General features: G+C 39.0%; 1 protein-coding gene across 3 annotated transcripts; it reads right to left on the bottom strand.

The window, feature by feature from the left end:
* Positions 1-156: 156 nt before the first annotated feature.
* Positions 157-16163, bottom strand: LOC103481477 (dual specificity protein phosphatase 13B-like). Of its 3 annotated transcripts, XM_008436948.3 has the most exons (4): positions 15514-15826; positions 5371-5544; positions 3948-4168; positions 157-3172 (listed from the first exon to the last, which is right to left on the bottom strand). In XM_008436948.3, exons 1-4 carry the CDS (start codon positions 15639-15641, stop codon positions 2982-2984), a joined length of 714 nt encoding a protein of 237 aa, XP_008435170.2. In that variant the 5' UTR covers positions 15642-15826; the 3' UTR covers positions 157-2981. The 3 variants fall into 3 exon arrangements, with proteins under 3 accessions (XP_008435170.2, XP_008435168.2, XP_008435169.2); XM_008436946.3 differs by lacking the exon at positions 157-3172 and having other exon boundaries at positions 3223-4168; positions 15514-16163; XM_008436947.3 differs by lacking the exons at positions 157-3172; positions 15514-15826 and adding an exon at positions 10047-10381 and having other exon boundaries at positions 3223-4168.
* Between the last annotated feature and the right edge of the window lie 1895 nt (positions 16164-18058).

Here is an 18058-nt window from a genome sequence, read left to right as displayed (position 1 = left end):
ACAACAACAACAATGATGGGAAAGTCCCTTCAGCCTTCACAGAAAGTCTGTTAATGTCTCAGGTTTCCACAACCCTGCCATCAGAGGTTCAACTCTTTAACTAAGATCTCACATGTGGATAAAGAATTAGAGCAAAAAAAACAAAAACACACCAGCTTAGCAATTAAAGGGGTATTTATTGCACACTTTAGTTTTAAAAATTACAACCTAGATTTGAAGATTTCATTTGTATTCCAACCCAAAACATTCTTTCAAACATTTTGAAGTATAACTGAGTTTCAACCTTCTGAAGATAAAGTTCAACTTTATCTTCAGAAAAGATAAAGAACTGCATGACCAGTTCTGGTGAGAACTGCATGACCAGAATTAACAGATTCCACCCAGGAATCTAATACTGATATTAAAGTTTCCAGCTTTATTGTAAACTCATTTGATGAAGGTTTATGCCATGATTTGTCCACCGATGAGGAAAATGTGAGGTGAAACTTTATCTGGGAAGCAACAGCTTGGAAACCGAACAGATGGACAATGCAGCAAGGCCAGTCTGCCTGTCGTTCTCCACAGTGGCGAATGACAGCTTGTGACAGTAATTATAATTCAGGAAGTCATCAGAATACTTTTATTATAGTGGGATGTTCAGTGGCAGTGTAGAACATAGCTTCAGTGAATGGAAGGAGCTGAAAGTCACAATTTGCCCTCTTGACCTGTTTTCTTTCACAAAACTTTTTGCAAGTGTTGTGAAAGTACAAATACTCACTCTGTCCTGGCTGTCACTGCAATAAACAGCAATTCATCTAATTAACAGTTTTGGTTAGAAAGCTTCTGGTAATAGATTAATGACTGCCAGCATTAGGGTAGTCACTAGGCGTCGCTCCTTCATCCTGACGTTCCTTCCCTGGGTGGGGAGGGGGAAAATCTATGTTTTCACATCCACCTGAATAATGTGTAGTTGCGCCACTGTTTACCACCCGTATCCCCAGTATTTTTAGGCTGTTTTAGGCTGATCTGGAGTGAAGTGAAGGCTGTAAACTTTGTGTTGTGCAGCGTTGGCTCTAACTGGTAGTGGCAAATATTTACAAGCCACCATCTTCTTAATTCAGGATCGCTTGGAAATTAATGAAAACTTAAAAGCCCATTATATTAGGAAGACAACAATGTTCATAGTATTGCCTTTTTTGCATCTGAAATACGACTTAGTCTTTTCTAGCAGTCATGGTAACTCAAAGCGGAAACAAGTGAGCCGCATTAGCTCCTGGAGATGTGACGTCAACGCCGTAGGTGCAAAGAGCCCATAGTGTCGCAGAGCATTGGGCCAAAATTTTTCAGCTTCCCAAACTGCATTTCATTTGAATATTTTAGATAAACCCAATAAATAAATAAGAATACACAATTTTTTTGCAAGTAATTTGAAGTAACATTCCACAAAAAAAACTAAAACAAAGATAGGTGAGGTAAACAATGAGGCTGAATGTTAGCTGTTCTGAGGAGAACTGTGGTGCTTCTACCTGGTCCAGTTAGTCTTTTTGTCCCTGTAGGTGGGACAACCAATTTGCAAGATGACCGATGGACTCTACTAGTCTCCTCCAACTTTGCTCAGCTCAGGCATAGGTCACAATCTTTTGAGTTGCATCATAAATGGTCCTTCACCTCTCCGTTTTAGTGCATGGGTTGGGTTGATTGGTGGACCTGAGCCACTGAGGGACCTTAGATCCCTCATCAGCTGCTTCTCGCCTGTCTGTCCAACTTGCGACCATGTTAGAATCTATTTTGTAAAGACAGTTCAGATGGGTTGGTGCTGGAGACCCTTTGCATCTTTTGACGACCTGTCAATGCTTCATCTGTTGTGATGCAGTTGACGCACGCCTAGGGTTGCCACCTTTCAGAAATTGAAATAAGGGACGCCCACTAATGCGCGTCGTCTTAGTCTCATTACGGAGGGTGTGCTTCAACTAGGGTTTCCCAGGGACCAGTCCCTATATATTTAAAGCCGGGGGGAAAGGCAGCTACGGCGGCAGCGTGTCGGTTGGTCTGTTTTACCCAGAAAGCAGTTGGGCAAAATGTCGCAACACCAACACCATGAGTAAACCAATAACTGGGGCAGCCTACTATATAAAGTACTCGGGGACCGCTTCTTTATTATTACACATAGACATTTGTAGAATACGGAACAAATCGTGTCCCGTATCGATTCAATACGGGACGTTACATTTAACAGCCAAATACGGGACGGTTCCGTATTTTAAAGGACGGGTGGCAACCCTATGCACGCCTATGCACTTTTGCAGAAATGTTTGTTGAAATTCACTTATCTTCTTTGGGAAAGCGATTTGCAACTTTGTTGTGAAATACTCAAGAATCCTACGGTTTCTGGCAACAACATACAGTATGATGAAATTTGCCCTTTACTGGCCATGTTGTTCTCTGAATTTGAGTTGACGGAGGACCCGCAAGTGTAAAATGAACCACTGCAAGATTTAAATATTTCTGCATTTCCTGCTTTACTTGGCTACACATTTAGGTTGTTAATTGCTTTGTCCTCTTGAAATGTCACTTTAAAATATATAAGGAATTTTTATTATTGTAGAATTAGTATTATATGTTTTACATTCAATAAAATACTTTTCATGGGGACAGCTATCCATCCATAAAATTCTTTTTCAGTCAGTTTTCTTTCGAATTAGTCAAATAAAAAGTTGTGCCTTGCAAAGTTTTATGGGTTATGTTTCTATGTTTTTGTTCCTCTGAATGATTTCGAATCCAAGACCAACTGCACCTCAGTTTGTAATGGCTACATGTTCTTGTCCGGGGTCATAACCTTTTAAGCTATTATTAACTTTTGTTTGTAACGCAGATGGAATATGTTTTACAAAGACAATACAACAACATGATTTACATAGTGTTTGTCGTTATAGCAGCTTCATATTGGCAAGAGGCCACAATTTAATTAAGCTCGACTAAATCCACTCTGATGGTTCAGCTGCCTAATGACAGTGCAGCTTTTTGTCCAGACGTCTGAGCTGCTCCAGGAATCCCTCGTTGGGTGAAACATTCCTGTTGGCACTGACGGCTTTGATGGCATCCACCAGGGTCATGTTCTCGTGGATCATTAAATAGGCCAGAACCAAGGTGGAGGAGCGGCTGAGTCCCATTGCGCAGTGGACAAAAACCTTTCCTGTGGACCATCAGACACACAAAAAAAACAAAACACACACACCCAGTGGATCATCTTCTTGTTGTGGCATTCTCTACAGGCTTTATTTCTGCATTTACAACCAAGCAATCAAGGGATTATTGTGTCAGACATCATTCTAAACGTCCAATTTGTTACTCCTCTGTGGATTAAAAACCATGAACATCACAGAAAAGAGAGCACTTCTAACTCCAAAGTAAAAGTTTTCAACAATGTTGCAACAAATGTTTCTACACACGTTAATCCCAGGTTTCTTATCAGGCCCGAGGATTAGGGAGCAGAGGAGCGAGTAATTGAACTGTCTTGGCTTCTGTGTATTTCTGCCAGGGATTACCGCAGGCCCCGCCACACGCTGGAGCCCCCCGATCAGCCGGCATGTGAAGAAGGAGGCCTCATCTTATTACTGTCATGTCAGATACCGACTTCACTTTGCATAACAGGCCATGCAGACGCAGGCCACAAACATAATTGTGTAATTTCCATGTCCAATAAAAGTCTAGCTTACAAATTACCAGGGCAATCCATTTAAAACTAATTTCCCCGACAAAGGTCTGAGCCCATGAGAAGATTACCGTGGGGGAAGATATTAGCTTGATATTATGTTTAGTGTTTGATTTGCATTTTAATGAGTAACACAACTGGGGGTTGCCGTAATGGGAATTGAGTGACAAATGTTTCAACAGTCTGTCTCGCCTTCCCAAAGTTAACATGTGGATAATGACGAGAAGCACCTTCAGTGCCAAGAGAGCCTCCTCACCTGTGGGCAGACTCAGAGCGTTCTTGATAAAATTGGCTGCTGGGCGAAAGAAGGGACTCAAGTCAAAGGACGGCATGTCAAAAGCTTCCACTCCATGATAAGTGATGGCAGTGTCCCTGTAAAAGCTTGGTCCTGTGTTCACATTGTATTTTCCATCAGCGGCATTGAGGACATGGGTGATGTGGTGAGCCTGGAGTGTCCTCTTGTCTTTGGCTGCATACCTAAGGCAAAAAAAAGGAAAAAAGAAATATGGATGTGTACAGTAACTGTTTGCATTTTATCAGACTGAATGATAAATAAGCAATCTCTAGTTACATTAAAAATGAAAGAAAGGGGTGTAATGAGGTCTCACAATATAAAAACGTCTTGTTGCAGTGAAATTTCGATTGAAGAGCCATCTATTTTCTTCTTCTACTTTCATTTAGAGTTGAGGCCGCATGAGTCACTTACTGCGTGTTTCCATAAACAACAGATTGTTTATCTCATTAATTGCAGTAAAGCAATGGACCCCCTGACTGTTTAAGCATTCGCATTTTTACTAGCCTGCCCATTGCTTTTCTATGCAATTCTGCTTTATCCTCATCTCCCTTCAGTGGTCCATTTGGGGTTTGTCCCATTGAGCTCAATTTCCCTGGATGAACTTTATACTGGCCAAATGATGAACTGAAGGAGGAGTTGTGAACAATGACGTCAATTTTCTGTGCTGTTCTTAAATTTGAATCTGCCTTTGGTTGTAGTTTGGTAATGGCAGGGGAGGTAGCCAACGAAGCCATTTGGTCTGTGTTCATCACACTTCCAAATAGTGAGCAATTAAAGTCTGAGCAAGAGGAATGCTTAAGACATTTTATTGCTGGCAAAGATGGTGTGGCTTGTTTTCTTTTCCTGTGTCTGAGCCAAAGGAATGACAGAACATTTCCAAATTGATTGTACACCAGTATTTTAACTTCTATCCATAATGTGCAGCCTTTCAGATCTTATGTCTGCGTGAATGCTGCCAAATATTTAGCGTTGAGTTTTTATCTCAAGCAGTCATCTGTGAAATAAAGGCAGCCTGAATTGACTTCTCATTGGGCTGGTTGACAATATTTTGTTACAAAAACAGTAAAGAGGCTTTCAGAGCTTGGAAACCATTGGTGTGGCAGCATTCTGGGAGCTCTGAGGCGACTCATGACTTGACGCGAGAGCGAGCAAGCGCCCCGAATATGCAAAGTTCTTGCAGCCGTCTGGGGTTCGGCTTACAACCTCGTGACCTTTGCAGCTTGTCTGACCTCTTCTCTCTCTGACCCTTTCCTGTCTGAACACTACAAGTAAAAGCCACAAATGCCAAAAAATAATAAACAAACATATCTGAATATAAAGGCTCTGACTTATTCTGTGAATGATTGGACTGGATGCATTGTTCAAGCAGGCGATTAATTCTCACATGTCTCCTATATAGATCCGGGGGTAAACTTCGTCCATACGGTTGTTCCCCCCTTTCTTTGTCCACATCAGTCTGTGCAGTTCAGAAGCTGTGGGGGTCTCATAGCTGCCCGCTTGCACCTCGGGGCTCGCCATGCTGCCGAGGCCTCTGGGCATATCTTGTGCTACCTTCACTCTATTGCCAAGAACAGAACTGGTAATCATCTTTGTTCAACAATGACTGCTGAGAGAAGCATGCAAGAATTACCGAACAGGCCTGCAGGGTGTATAGTTCCCGAGGGCCTGGATGTCAGGCAACTCTGGTCAAGCTTTTCTCTGTATTAAATTACATTTTTCATTTATCAAAGGAAGCTCCACAAACCGACTATCCTGTTTAAATATGTTAAGGTGCAGCTTAAGCTAAAAGGAAGTACAAAGACGCTTAAAACAATGACATGAGGGACTCAATAGTTCCTTGAAAGATGAGGCCGTGAACCTGTTCAGATTTGTCACATTGAAACCACATTGTTTTTTGACATTGCATGTGAGAGACCAAGCCACCTACACACTAGCAATGGTCCACCTGTGTAGTTTAATCTCTGTATAAACCCAGATGTTCTCTTTGGCCTGAGGATTTTGTTGGATAACATTAGTAATTAAAAAGAAGCATCAGCACCGATAAGAACATCAGACGGCTCAGGGATAAATTTGTTGAGAAATTTGAAGCAGTTAGGTTGGAAAAAGACAATGCCACAAGCTTTCATTATCTCTCAAAACCTAAAACAAACCTAGAAAAACACACATGTCCCATGCAGATGTTACATAAGGCACCAGAAAATCTTATTTGGATAAACATTGATGCATAAAATTGCAACAATGTCCTCAGTAACGCACAGCAACTTTCACATTTGGAGTTTTAAATTGCTTCTTTTCTATCTTCCTGCACCAGATAGCTGTGTTGTGAAGCTTGAATTTTATTAACACTATTTCAGTGAATTAATTGCACTATATTAGATTTTTATTAGGACTGATTGTTAACTGACTGTAATTATAATTACTTGTATCCTTTTGTAGTTTTTCTTGCCGATTATCACGATAAATTTGCTTGAAATTAAACATTAGTAACTGAATGTAGCAACAGATTTGCACATTGTTTCCAATTTCTCCTTTGAGACATCCAGGTTTTCCCAGCTTTTGACACAATATGCTTTACGCTAAAATGCTAAATTATTTCATTAAAAACACATTATACAATTCAAACGAGGGCATTGTCTTATAAAGGGATAAAGGAAATGCAGGGTTATAGAGAGGGCCTGTTAAGTAGAACATTCATTATAAGTATTTATATTTAGCTTTTAAATATAGACCACAATTACTCCAATAAATGCTCTCCAAACTGGCACAGAAGCACAAGATCACATAATTATAAGTTGACCTTATGCTGCTCTCTTTATTTTATTTATAATTCAGCAGCTCTTGGTAAATTTATTTATCTCCAGAGAAACAGAAAGTTTGTATTCAAGGTCTGTAAACTGATTTTCATTTCCTGTAGGCAGATCTAACCTGTGCCTTTACGATTTATATGCCGGGCTTTAGAGAGACTTCTACGCTACATGCTGTATACATTAGCATCAGTTTAGCCTTGTGTGTGACTGTGCTTAAGGCTGAGAGTGTACAACCGATGTGCATGCATTACCGCAGCTCCGCTTATTACTCGCAGGCTTTCTCGCGAGTGGGGGACATGCTGTGGTTCTGATGTTTTTGTCCACGGTAGTGAGTCACTGAGACCAAATCTGTTCCAGTGACCTTTCGCTAAGCTGCTGTAGCCTATGGAGGCGCACATCATGATGGCTGGATCCATCGCTGCTGATTGCCTAAGTGTCACTTAAGAGGAGGTGCATGCGAGAAGAAGCTGCAGACGACCCAGTGCATGCTCCATGAGTGTTTGAGCATTGAAGGCAGGTTGAAGAGCATCTTTATACAACATAAACCCAGAAGTACCTGCAGGCTCTTCTTTCTCCTCATTGATCTAGGAGTGCAGCCTTTTCCCTCCCTCCCACAGTCAGGGGCAGAGAACTGATTTCCCTGGTGCATATGTTGAGCTTCTGCTCTGCTTTCACAGCCTTCCCCCCCTCAGGCTAAGCTGTCCTTCCTGCTCCACTTTTGTGTAATTAAAGATACTTTCTATGGGAAAGTGCCTGCAGTTAACACGCAGGGCAAATAAAAAATGGCTTCTTTTTTTTTGCCACCTCAGGCCGTTTTTTTGGTGATTTTAAGAATTGCACTACCTGCTTTACTTAAGCCTTTCAGATGTGGCTCATCTGGATTCATAGGCAAATTATCAAAAAGAAGAAAGTTTGAAAACATGTTAGGAAGTGCTGTATATGTGCTGGACATATTCATCTTTAGTAGTCGGTAAAATAACTTTCACTGGTCAGTCAGAAATGATGAGCAAACACAAAAACCAATTTTCAAATGACTTCAGTTAATACGAGAATCAAGATTTCTAAGCCAACTTGTTCCCACGTGAAAATATAACGCCCCTCCTTCTTTTTAAAACATTAAACTAAGCGTCGTTAAGCTCATATTTTGTGGTCTTTTTCACAAGCCAAGCCTAGGTCTGACTGTCTCAACTGTAGAATCAAGAAATTACTTAAGTAGAACCTGTTTGGCGACCTGAAGCAGACCAAATAATCTTAAAAACAAACACATTACGCTGGGTATTAAAGAAATTCAAGAAGAAGAAGCAAAGCCATTTAAAGAGGCTTTTGGATAGGAGCACACAGTTAGACACGAATGGAGAAAATCTGGAACGGTTGGTGAACCTTCCCAGGAGTGGCTGGCGTACTTAATCGAGTGCATCAACACACCCAGGACAGAACAACATCTAACCTGATCCAACACAAAGCTCAGCTCCTGATGACGTCTATGCTAACCTGCTGCCTTGACTACTGCAATGCTGTTCTTACTGGTATTTCAGCCTGTGCTGTGAAACAAGGCAACAAGTCTAATCCCAGGGTTCATTGAGCTTCACTGGTTACCCTTAACCACCTACATGAAATTCAAGTCAATGCCCCTAGCCTGAAAAGTGTTGAATGGAATGATTCCCATCTACTTGTACCACAAGTGTCAAACTCAAGGCCCGGCGGCAAAATCTGGCCCACCGCAGCTTTTCATGTCACCCTTTAGACTCCAAACTCCATCAATACCTTCTGCCAGTTTTTCAGAAATCTGCAAAAAATCAACAAATCTCTACATTTAATTTTTTTTCTAATTTTACTGCAGATTTTCTCAAAATTGGTCAAAAACTTTGAGGTTAAGTGAATGCAACCTTATTGGATGTCAAGATATAGTCTGGGATTGATAAGGTGAGTGATAAAAAGCTACATTTAACGTCATACATTAGCGCAAATATCAATGTTTCTAAATTGGCGCTACAAGATCTGTAATTTTGATGGCAAAAAACACTAAGGCAATCATGAAATCCTGGAGGAACAGCCATTTGTTGATATCTTAACAGTTTAACTAGTTTTTATCAATACATTGTGGCACAACCGGCCCTTTAAGAACATTCAGATTTTTGGTGTGGCCCAAAATGAAAATGAGTGTGACAACCCTGACTTGCACTATATGCTCTTGTTCATGTCATGATTCAGTTACACTGGAAAAACAAAAGATAGATATTTGTAGCGTGATGTATAACACTAAAATCCCCCACATTTTAATTGCAATTGCAGTTCCAAAGATTGACCGTATCCTTGAACTTGCTCACATTCTAGATGAAAGTTTCTTGTAAAACGAACCCATGAAGCAGAGGTAGCCAATCAGGAGTGGATTTTCATGTAAGACGTGAGTCGTGACACCACGCTGCAAATTAGCTAAAAGGGAGCAAAGAAGTTAAAGATCTTTGTCTCTGATGCCAGAGTTTCACCGATGTGAAATTATGTCCACAATTCTCATCTCGACTCAAACAAACTCTGTTGTGATGTTTTGCTCATTCCAAAAAGTATTTCTATCATAAAATGCTTTCACATGGTGACAAAAATATTAAAAGATTTGACATGAAACATTAAGTACTTACTAAGTCCAGAGAATACTCCTACTTATCTAGCAACCCTGAAGTCTAGAGGATACTTACTTGCTTACACTTATTTAGCAACCCAGAACAGGGATTAGAAGTTAGAATCCAGAAAAACTAACATAGCAATTACTTTTTAGAAAAGGAATTAGACCAGAGGATACCTACTTATACTTATCTAGCAACCCTGAATAGGAGTATCTAGTTTATTTACTTTGGAACATTTTTGGCTTTTCTTCTTTTGCTTTTTCCTTTTAATTCCTGTAAAGCACTTTGTATTGCCTTGTTGCTGAAAATGTGCTATATAAATAAAATTACCTTTACCTTTACTGTACAGTCTGAAGCCGTATTATGCACGCCATTGTTTCATGTAACAGAGTCTGCAGATTATTTTCATTTAAACAAAATGCTGCAACAATCTGGAATGTCAGAAAACTATTCATTTGAAGAGATTGGCTTATTGTTTTGAGAAAGATGCTTTACTCTACACTAAGATTTGGACAGGAGAGAAAAGAGTCTCATGGAGAGGAGGTCTACGCCACACAATACATGCTCAGATATTTCCCAACACACCATATGTGCAGTAAATTTAGAAGAGCAGATTGTTAGCAGACACTTGCCTTGGCTGAAATCGGCGCTTTTCATGGTCTCGCTACACAAGAACTACATCTAGGTCGAGAGCACAACTGTCTACGTGTTCTCCTTGGTAATCTACCCTGCAACCTTTTTTGCTAATTTTAACATCTGAATCACGGCCCAAAATAATTCTGGCGTCATCCTCTACATTCCTTAAAGGTTACCCGAGCTGCCAGTGCAGGAACGAGGATAGGACGCTGCTTTTTTTAATAGTGAGGAAAATTGGATCTGCGCTCCCGTGCTTGAGCTTTTCTGTCAATCTTCCATCCTTCCATGTATTTTAATCAACCCCACGCCGTTTGATCAGGACTTGTCTCGTTTTTTTTTTTTTTTTTAGCTTTGTGTCATTTAATCTCTTTCTTGCTTTACGCAAACAATGAAAATACCGCATTGAACCAATTGATGTCATTTTTTTTTCTTTTATAATTTATTAATTTTTATATGTATAGAAAGAGAGGTCTTGACAAAATAAAATAAAAACTGTTATTGTTAACTGTTATTCACTGTTATCTGCTTAACCGAGTCTTAAATGGCATTTGTATTTAATTTTAACATGTATTGTTTTGAATTGTGCTGGTGCTTTCTAGGAATAAAATACATAACATTTGGAAATCGTCGCTGTAAAGGTTTTGTTCACACGTTTTCTTGTAACTCACAAGCTTACAGATGAGTTCATAGGCCGTCAAAGAAACTGATGCCTTTTGATGCACAGCGGTGATCAGCTCAACCGCTATGATAAATACAACAAAGGAAATTCACGCTGTGATGTGTTGGACAGATGTTGCTGAATTATTCTCTCTTTTTCAGAGACGAAGAAGCTTAAATAAACAATGCTTGTTCAACATGGTTATGATTCGTTTGGTCCTTTCTGCTCCTACAAGAATGATTGAAATATGAGTAACTGCTTGTAAATTATGGATGTCAGTCTTCTACATTTTAGCCTCTGCCATTTTTGTGCTCACTAGCCGACAAGACCTCTGGACTTTTTATATTTCATCCAAAATCAAAACACAAACATTTTCTTCATCAAATGTTTATAAACTAAGGAAAATGGACATCAAAGCATGAATGCCATGATTGCAATTGAAGTAGAAGACATCAGTATCAATTACAATGTGTTAGATTTTTGTATTTTGTGACACTTATGTCCATATTTTATTACAAATACTTGCCTAGAAATATCAATAATTGAAACTAGTTATAGTCAATGATATCACTTGAAGATTGCCTGCTTACGGTTTACTGTTTTGTTTTTGTCTTTTACTTAGACTGCGATAATCCAACATTCCCAACTAAAGATTAAACCTAATGACCTAATATAGTTTCCAGTGGAACAAGAGAAACCTTAACATAACTTTTTACCATATTTTCATGGTGATTTGCCTGGGGACAACAACATTGTGCTGTGGGTATTTTTTGCAAGATATAAATCAAAATTTGTTGCTGAAACTGAAGAAAACAAATCTACTCAAAAGTTCATCAATAACTTTATATTTGACACAAAAAAAAAGCACACACAGTTGTAAAAACTTCAAAATTACAAGACGGCACGTGAAACATTTCAGAAAAGTTTGGTAGAAAACCATTAAACATCCAAAGATGGGCGTTTGTCATTTTGTACCTTTGTAGTTTTGGTTGAGCAAAACTGTGTTCTCACCCTCAACACATTTGGACCAGTATTTTTCTGACCATTTATCTCAGCAATTCATGAAAATACTTCACAACATGAGAAGTAAATTGCTGAGTAATGGGTGAAGAACACAAAGGAACAAAATGTCTCATCCCCTTACAAGAACAAAATATGATCCTTTCAAGTATGAAAGGATGAAGGTTTCATCCTTTGTACTGATATTGTACAATTGCTCTGCAGGTCTGTTACAGAGAGTGAAATTTACATTTTGGGAAGCCTCTGAATTCTTGATTCGTTGATTAACGAAGGTCAAAAAGTTACATAGATTCTCTTTTCAGCTTAAAATGCTAACATACTGTCACCTGAATATCCCCAAATATCTGTGACCTGCCGAGCCAAAAACATTTTCAACAACTCACAGTCCAGACTGCTGGATCAACAGACTGCCGGACTTCTTGACGTATAACTAAAACGCAGTAAGGCTAAAAAACAAACAAACTCTACTACAGTATCTGGCAGGTTTTCTTTTTCCTCGTCAGCTGAAGATCTAGATCCAGCAGCAAAGCCAGAAAATTCCTGTTGGGATAGATGGCTCTTTTCTGGACCACTTTCTGCAGGGCCTGTTTGAGCGGGAGGTGATGGTAGATCATGAGGTAGGCCAGCACCAAAGTCGACGAGCGGCTCATTCCCATGATGCAGTGCACCAAAACCTTCCCTGAAGAACAAGACAAAGGCAGAGAGAGGTGTGAGGGAAGGATTAGTGAGGCCTCAGACTTATTATTATCATACATGACTGCCCGTCTCACACTGTGGCCTTTCTTTTTTCTCTTTTTTTTCTGCTTGTGAGCTAAAAATAGTCGACAATTCATCATCTTTGTTCATTTGAAGTTCTTTTGCAGACAGGCCAACTCTCTTTAATCCCAACTCATCCTCTCCTTGTTTCTTTGAAAGAAGCTATTGCATACTTAAATTCAGCAAGGTAAGGGTCTTATTATTACGGGCTGACCATACATTTGCATAGTAGTACAAGCTCTGTTACATTGTGGAGCCAGGTGACATTGAAAGAGCAGCAAGATGTACTTTTTTTTTGGATGGTTAACTCTATTAAGGATTTACAGAATGAAATGAATGATTTTATGTGTAGGAATTTAAAAAAAAGGGGAAGCTTCTTTTCCTTCTGTGCATTCTGGATCAAGTTTGTTGAAAGTTCTTACCACCGGGTGACTTCAGAGCTTTATGAATGAAATCCGCAGCGGGCTGGAAGTAAACGTCCAGATCAAAGTGAGTCGAGTCATCTGCTGGAATGCCAAAATACACAAAGTCGTTGCCATAAAAGCTTTGGTTCCCTGGGCTGCCTTGCTTGGAGTGAGCAGCATTTAACACATGAGTTATGCCTAAATTCAGCAGGACAGCCTTGTTTTGGGCTACTGCCCTAGCAAGACACAGAGACAGAGAGAAGTTCAAGACGTTGGTGAAAGCTATGCATCGCAGCACAATGGTTTTCTGTCAGAATGACAATATGTGGTAGAGGTTCAAAGAAATGTGGTGGCTGGATGTAAGTAAATCAGAATATCATAGAAAAATGTACTTGTAGCGATTAATTTGAAACTTGTATACACAGATGGATATATTTCAAGTGTTTGTTTTATGTTAATTTTGATAATGCTGTTAACAGATGATGAAACCCTTAAGTTCAGCTTCTGACAATAAAATGAATATTCCACAGGACTAATAAAAATAATTTTTTGATAGTGAAATGCTACATAGAGACTACGAAATGCTAAGTCATGAGGAGGAGTCGACAAATGTCCAGTGGGAAATCACTGACACCCTTCACAAGGCTGGCGAGCAATAAAATGTAATCCGTAAAGAAATTAGCTGTACAAACAGTGTGGTATCTAAACATTTTAATGGAAAGTTGAGGGGAAGGAAAAAGTGCTACAGAAAATGTTGCACATGTACTTAGGGATTTGAAGAGCCGTATCAAATTTACAGTTGTCTGATTATGTACGAGAGTTGATGAAAACCCCAAATTTAGCTTGGCAGATAAATAATATTTAATATATAATATCACACTAATAAAAACATGACTTAATGCAGAAATGATGGCTTACTGAAAACTACCTATACTGTGAAGAATATGTACTTAATCACTTGAACTAAACTCCATCAATTCTCCATAGGCAACGCTATACCGTTTGTTTTCGAGTCTCTCATCTTTCTCCTAATAATACTCCACTACTTTTCTACAGAATACAGCTCAGACCAGTTTGCTGACCAGTCGAGAACAGAGATACTGTACGGTCACTAAATCAAATATTGGCAGTTTTAGGAGTGTGGGCAGGTGCCAAGTCCTGCTGGAAAATGAAATCAGCATCTGCATTAAGCTTGTCAGCAGAGTGAAGCATAAAGTGCTCAAAGATTTCCTGTTAGACGGCTGCGCTGACATCAGACTCGATCACAGACATTGGACCAACACGAGCACAGCATGGCTCAACTAATCAGTTCAGTCTCGTTATTTATTTCTATATAACCAGTTTACAGTACAAACAGACCCAGTTTTTATACACAGAAATATAAACGGTTTAATCTTATAAGATTCTATTTAATTTTAATATATTCCAAAGCAGTAAAATTTACCGTATTTTCCGCACTATAAGGCACACCTAAAAACCTTCAATTTCCTCAAAAGACGACAGTGCGCCTTATAATCTGGTGGGCCTTATATATGGACCAATATTTAGCCACAACATGTCTAGCAACTACGGTAAGCAGCCCCCGACTTCATTTTCCCCCGTAGAAGAAGTGCGCGGTGCATGCTGGGATAGTTGTCAGAACGCTGGTTTGTTAATAAAGTTTGACAATACATTTAAAGCCAGGGGGGGCAGAGGGGCGGGGGAAGAGAGACAGAGACTGCGGCGGCAGCGTGTCGGTTGGTCTGTGTTACCCAGAAAGCAGTTGGGCACAATATCGCAACACCGTGAGTGAAACAATGACTGGGGTAGCCTAGTACATAAAGTACTCGGGGACCACTTCTTTACAAATGTGGATGTGTAATAATAGAGTATAGAATAAATTGGCAACCCAAACTGAAGTGTCTATTCTATGCGCCTTATATACGAAACAAGTTTTAAAATAGGCCATTCACTATAAGATGCACCTTCAATGAAGGCACTATATAACCTTCATTGAAGGTGCATCTTATAGTGCGGAAAATACGGTAGTTCATAATTCCAACTGATGCATTTTTTTTTACCAAAGGGACATATGATTGGTTTGAGTCATTTATTTAGGGTAGTTAGTATGTGGTGACATTTAAATTCACACCTTGACACGCCATGAGTATTTCCCCCAAAACCTTGAATATCTTTCACTTAATCCTAAGGTTGCAGTGTCCCTTTTCTACCACAGTTTTTCCTTCCAGTCAACTTTCCATTAATATGCCCGGACACAGTGGACTATGGTTTACCCTCCTTGTGGGTTTTGTCAATGAATGTCTGCTGGACAATTATCAAATTGCCAATCTTCCTCATTATCACGTTGTGCATAACATTTCTGAATGACTTTATTTTTTATTGGAAATGCATTATTCTAATATTTGAGACATCATTTTCTATTTTTGTTAGCTTTAAAGTACAATCATCAACATAAGTGGAAATAAATACTTTGGAAATGTTACTCATTGTGCAATGAAGCTATACAAGACATGAATTTCACTTTTTCAATTACAAATTTTAATGATATTCAAATTTTCTAAATGCGCCTGTATAGATGCAGTGGCGTTCTATATATATATAAAAATGTAATTAAATACTACTTACACATTTCCTATGTATATATTTGGCCATACTTCATCAATTTGGTGGAGGTGAAGCTTACAAGCATCCAAAACCTTCTGCAGGTCCTTCACAGTTGGATATTCTTTTGCCTTGTCTTTCACAGTTGGCATTTTAAGTCCAAAAGTCCAGTCTTGGATCGATTGCCGGCCAAAATGTTTGTTGTTATCAAAGCAGTCCCGGTCTCTCTCCAGCTCGGGATGATCATTTCCAGCAGGTGCTGTTGCTGGACAGTTACCCAATTTGGTGCTTAACCTAGCGTGTAGTCTTACCCATGCAGAGGGCAGAACAACACGCGCTGCAGCAGGGACTCTGCCTTTCACACGCCGCCGTGGGACTTTAATTTAATCAGCCTCGCACAGTGATGAATCATTCTATAAAGCAGTGATAATTGGGCGTAATTATGGTCAAACTGTTAAAGAGCACTGCTTATATTGGATATAACTCAGCATTTATTGAACAGAATCATTTTGCGTCATGTGGCTTGTTAAATGCTGCCGTGCAAACATTGCAGCAAATTGGGTTTAAAAGAGTGAAACACCACTACATGCGCTTGTCGTGTTTAACTCTTATCAGGTTGCAGGTTAAACTCATTCCAGCTGTCGGACTGAGTGAAAGAAAACTTTATTTCGTCACTGTAACTCCATTAAATGCCTTAATTTTCCTTTTTGTTGGATCATAAATGTTGATGGAACGTGTTCAGTGCTAACGCTGGTCAGTAAATGTCTGTGGGTAATTTTTGACCTGAAGGTGATTATCGACGGATTATTTAAAGGCAGGCTTTTGCTTCACATTTGTTATGTGACAGTTCCCACCACTAATCTAGGATATACGCAGTTAACCCATGTTCAAATGTGTTTCTTAGAACAACATTGTACCTGAGCTGTCTCGCAAAAACAGGATTTCTCAGAAATAAATTATTAGCAATGAGATTCACATACCTTAAGGAGCAAATGTTGCCCTTTGTTTCAGTTTTTTTTTTTCATTCTGACAGATGGTAACAGTTCTGGATAGACTACCAAAGAGTAAGAGACAGAATGAGATCAACATCACCATCTGTTTTGTGCTTTGTCTTTTAGGTAAACTTTACTAAAATGTAACTGTCCTGAGTTCAGTTACACTTTTTTTCATAACCTTGAGGCATTTAAGGGGTTGGAAATAATGAACAAAAGCAATCAACGAACATTGTTTGTGAATGATGACTGAAGTTAATTTTGACATTCAAAACATTTTTTTTTTTAATGATCAAATTTCTGTATTTAGAGAGGTAGGACATAATGAGAAGTTACATGTGTACATTTATTATTCATAAAGCACAATAGATAAAACTTCTTATAGGGTTGTTTATTTTTTTTGGCTGAGTTTGCAATAAATAGTCACTATATAGCCATTATTATACTGTCACGCACAACCTTTAAACTAAAGCAACACAATTTTTAGTTTTCTTTCTTGACAAACTTTGTCTTTCTGTCACACCTAAGCTTATTAAAGCCTATACCACCATCTGCTGACAGCATTATGAAGCCTAACTTGTTTGGTCAAAACCAGCAAACAGGTGACAACTCAAAATGTTTTTCTTGGTGCTTGCTGAATGGTAAAGTTTCTTAAATTAAGCTCCCCGATGTGTCAGAACTCAGGAGAGAAAATTATAATGAGCTACAAAGACTGTAACAGCTACAGCAGTTTGGATTTATGAAAAAGAAAAATACGCATTACATATCATAATACCAAAGGCCACGTCAAGAAAACTCACAGCAGACGGTGACTGTCATATATAGCAATATTTTGGGGGGCTATGTGAGACATTCTTATTAAGATGGTCGAATAAATCCAGCTAGCAAGTTTTTCAAGAGATAAATGCAAAAATGGGCGCCGTATATGGAGTGTGGGGAAAAAAAAGAGAAAAGCTGTTACCGTTATTTAGCGAATAACTTCGTCTTACTTTTACATTTCATAACCAAAAACGGCATTTAAAAATCATGAGTAAGGATATTTTTAGTAAAGCGAATGCTATATCAAAATTATACCGTATTTACAAGAAGATAGCTGTTCGCCAGTCTGAACTATTAACTATACTAATACTGCTATGTATTTTTTTTTATTTAAAAATTGTTTATTGATTTACTTTACGTTACCCCAGCGGTGCCAAAAACCCGATCACTCCAACTTCTAAGTCCAACCCGGGTCCAGGATACATATTCAGTGTCGGAGCAGAGAGAGCTTTGACATTCAAAACATTTTTTTAAAAAGTGATAAAATTTCTAAGGAACTCTTTGAAATAGCTTGAAATGGCTTCAGAAAAAGATTTCGCGCTTCGTGCAGGTTCTTGTTCCCATGATGCAATGCGCGAAATTGAAAATACGGAAAAATACCTGTTAAACGAAAAATTCCTTCAAATTTATGTTGTACATTTACCCGTTTTTTACAGTTTTTTTTACAGTGTGGGTGGAACTAGAGAAGTTGCTTCACTACCTTCAAGTAATAAAGGTAATTCAGCAAAAGATTTCCCATTCAACATGAAATTTTCCCC

This window comes from Poecilia reticulata, chromosome 19 (assembly GCF_904066995.2).
Source record: "Poecilia reticulata chromosome 19, P_reticulata-male-v2, whole genome shotgun sequence".
Lineage (NCBI taxonomy): Eukaryota > Metazoa > Chordata > Actinopteri > Cyprinodontiformes > Poeciliidae > Poecilia > Poecilia reticulata.
This window is presented reverse-complemented; position numbering and strand designations above follow the sequence as displayed.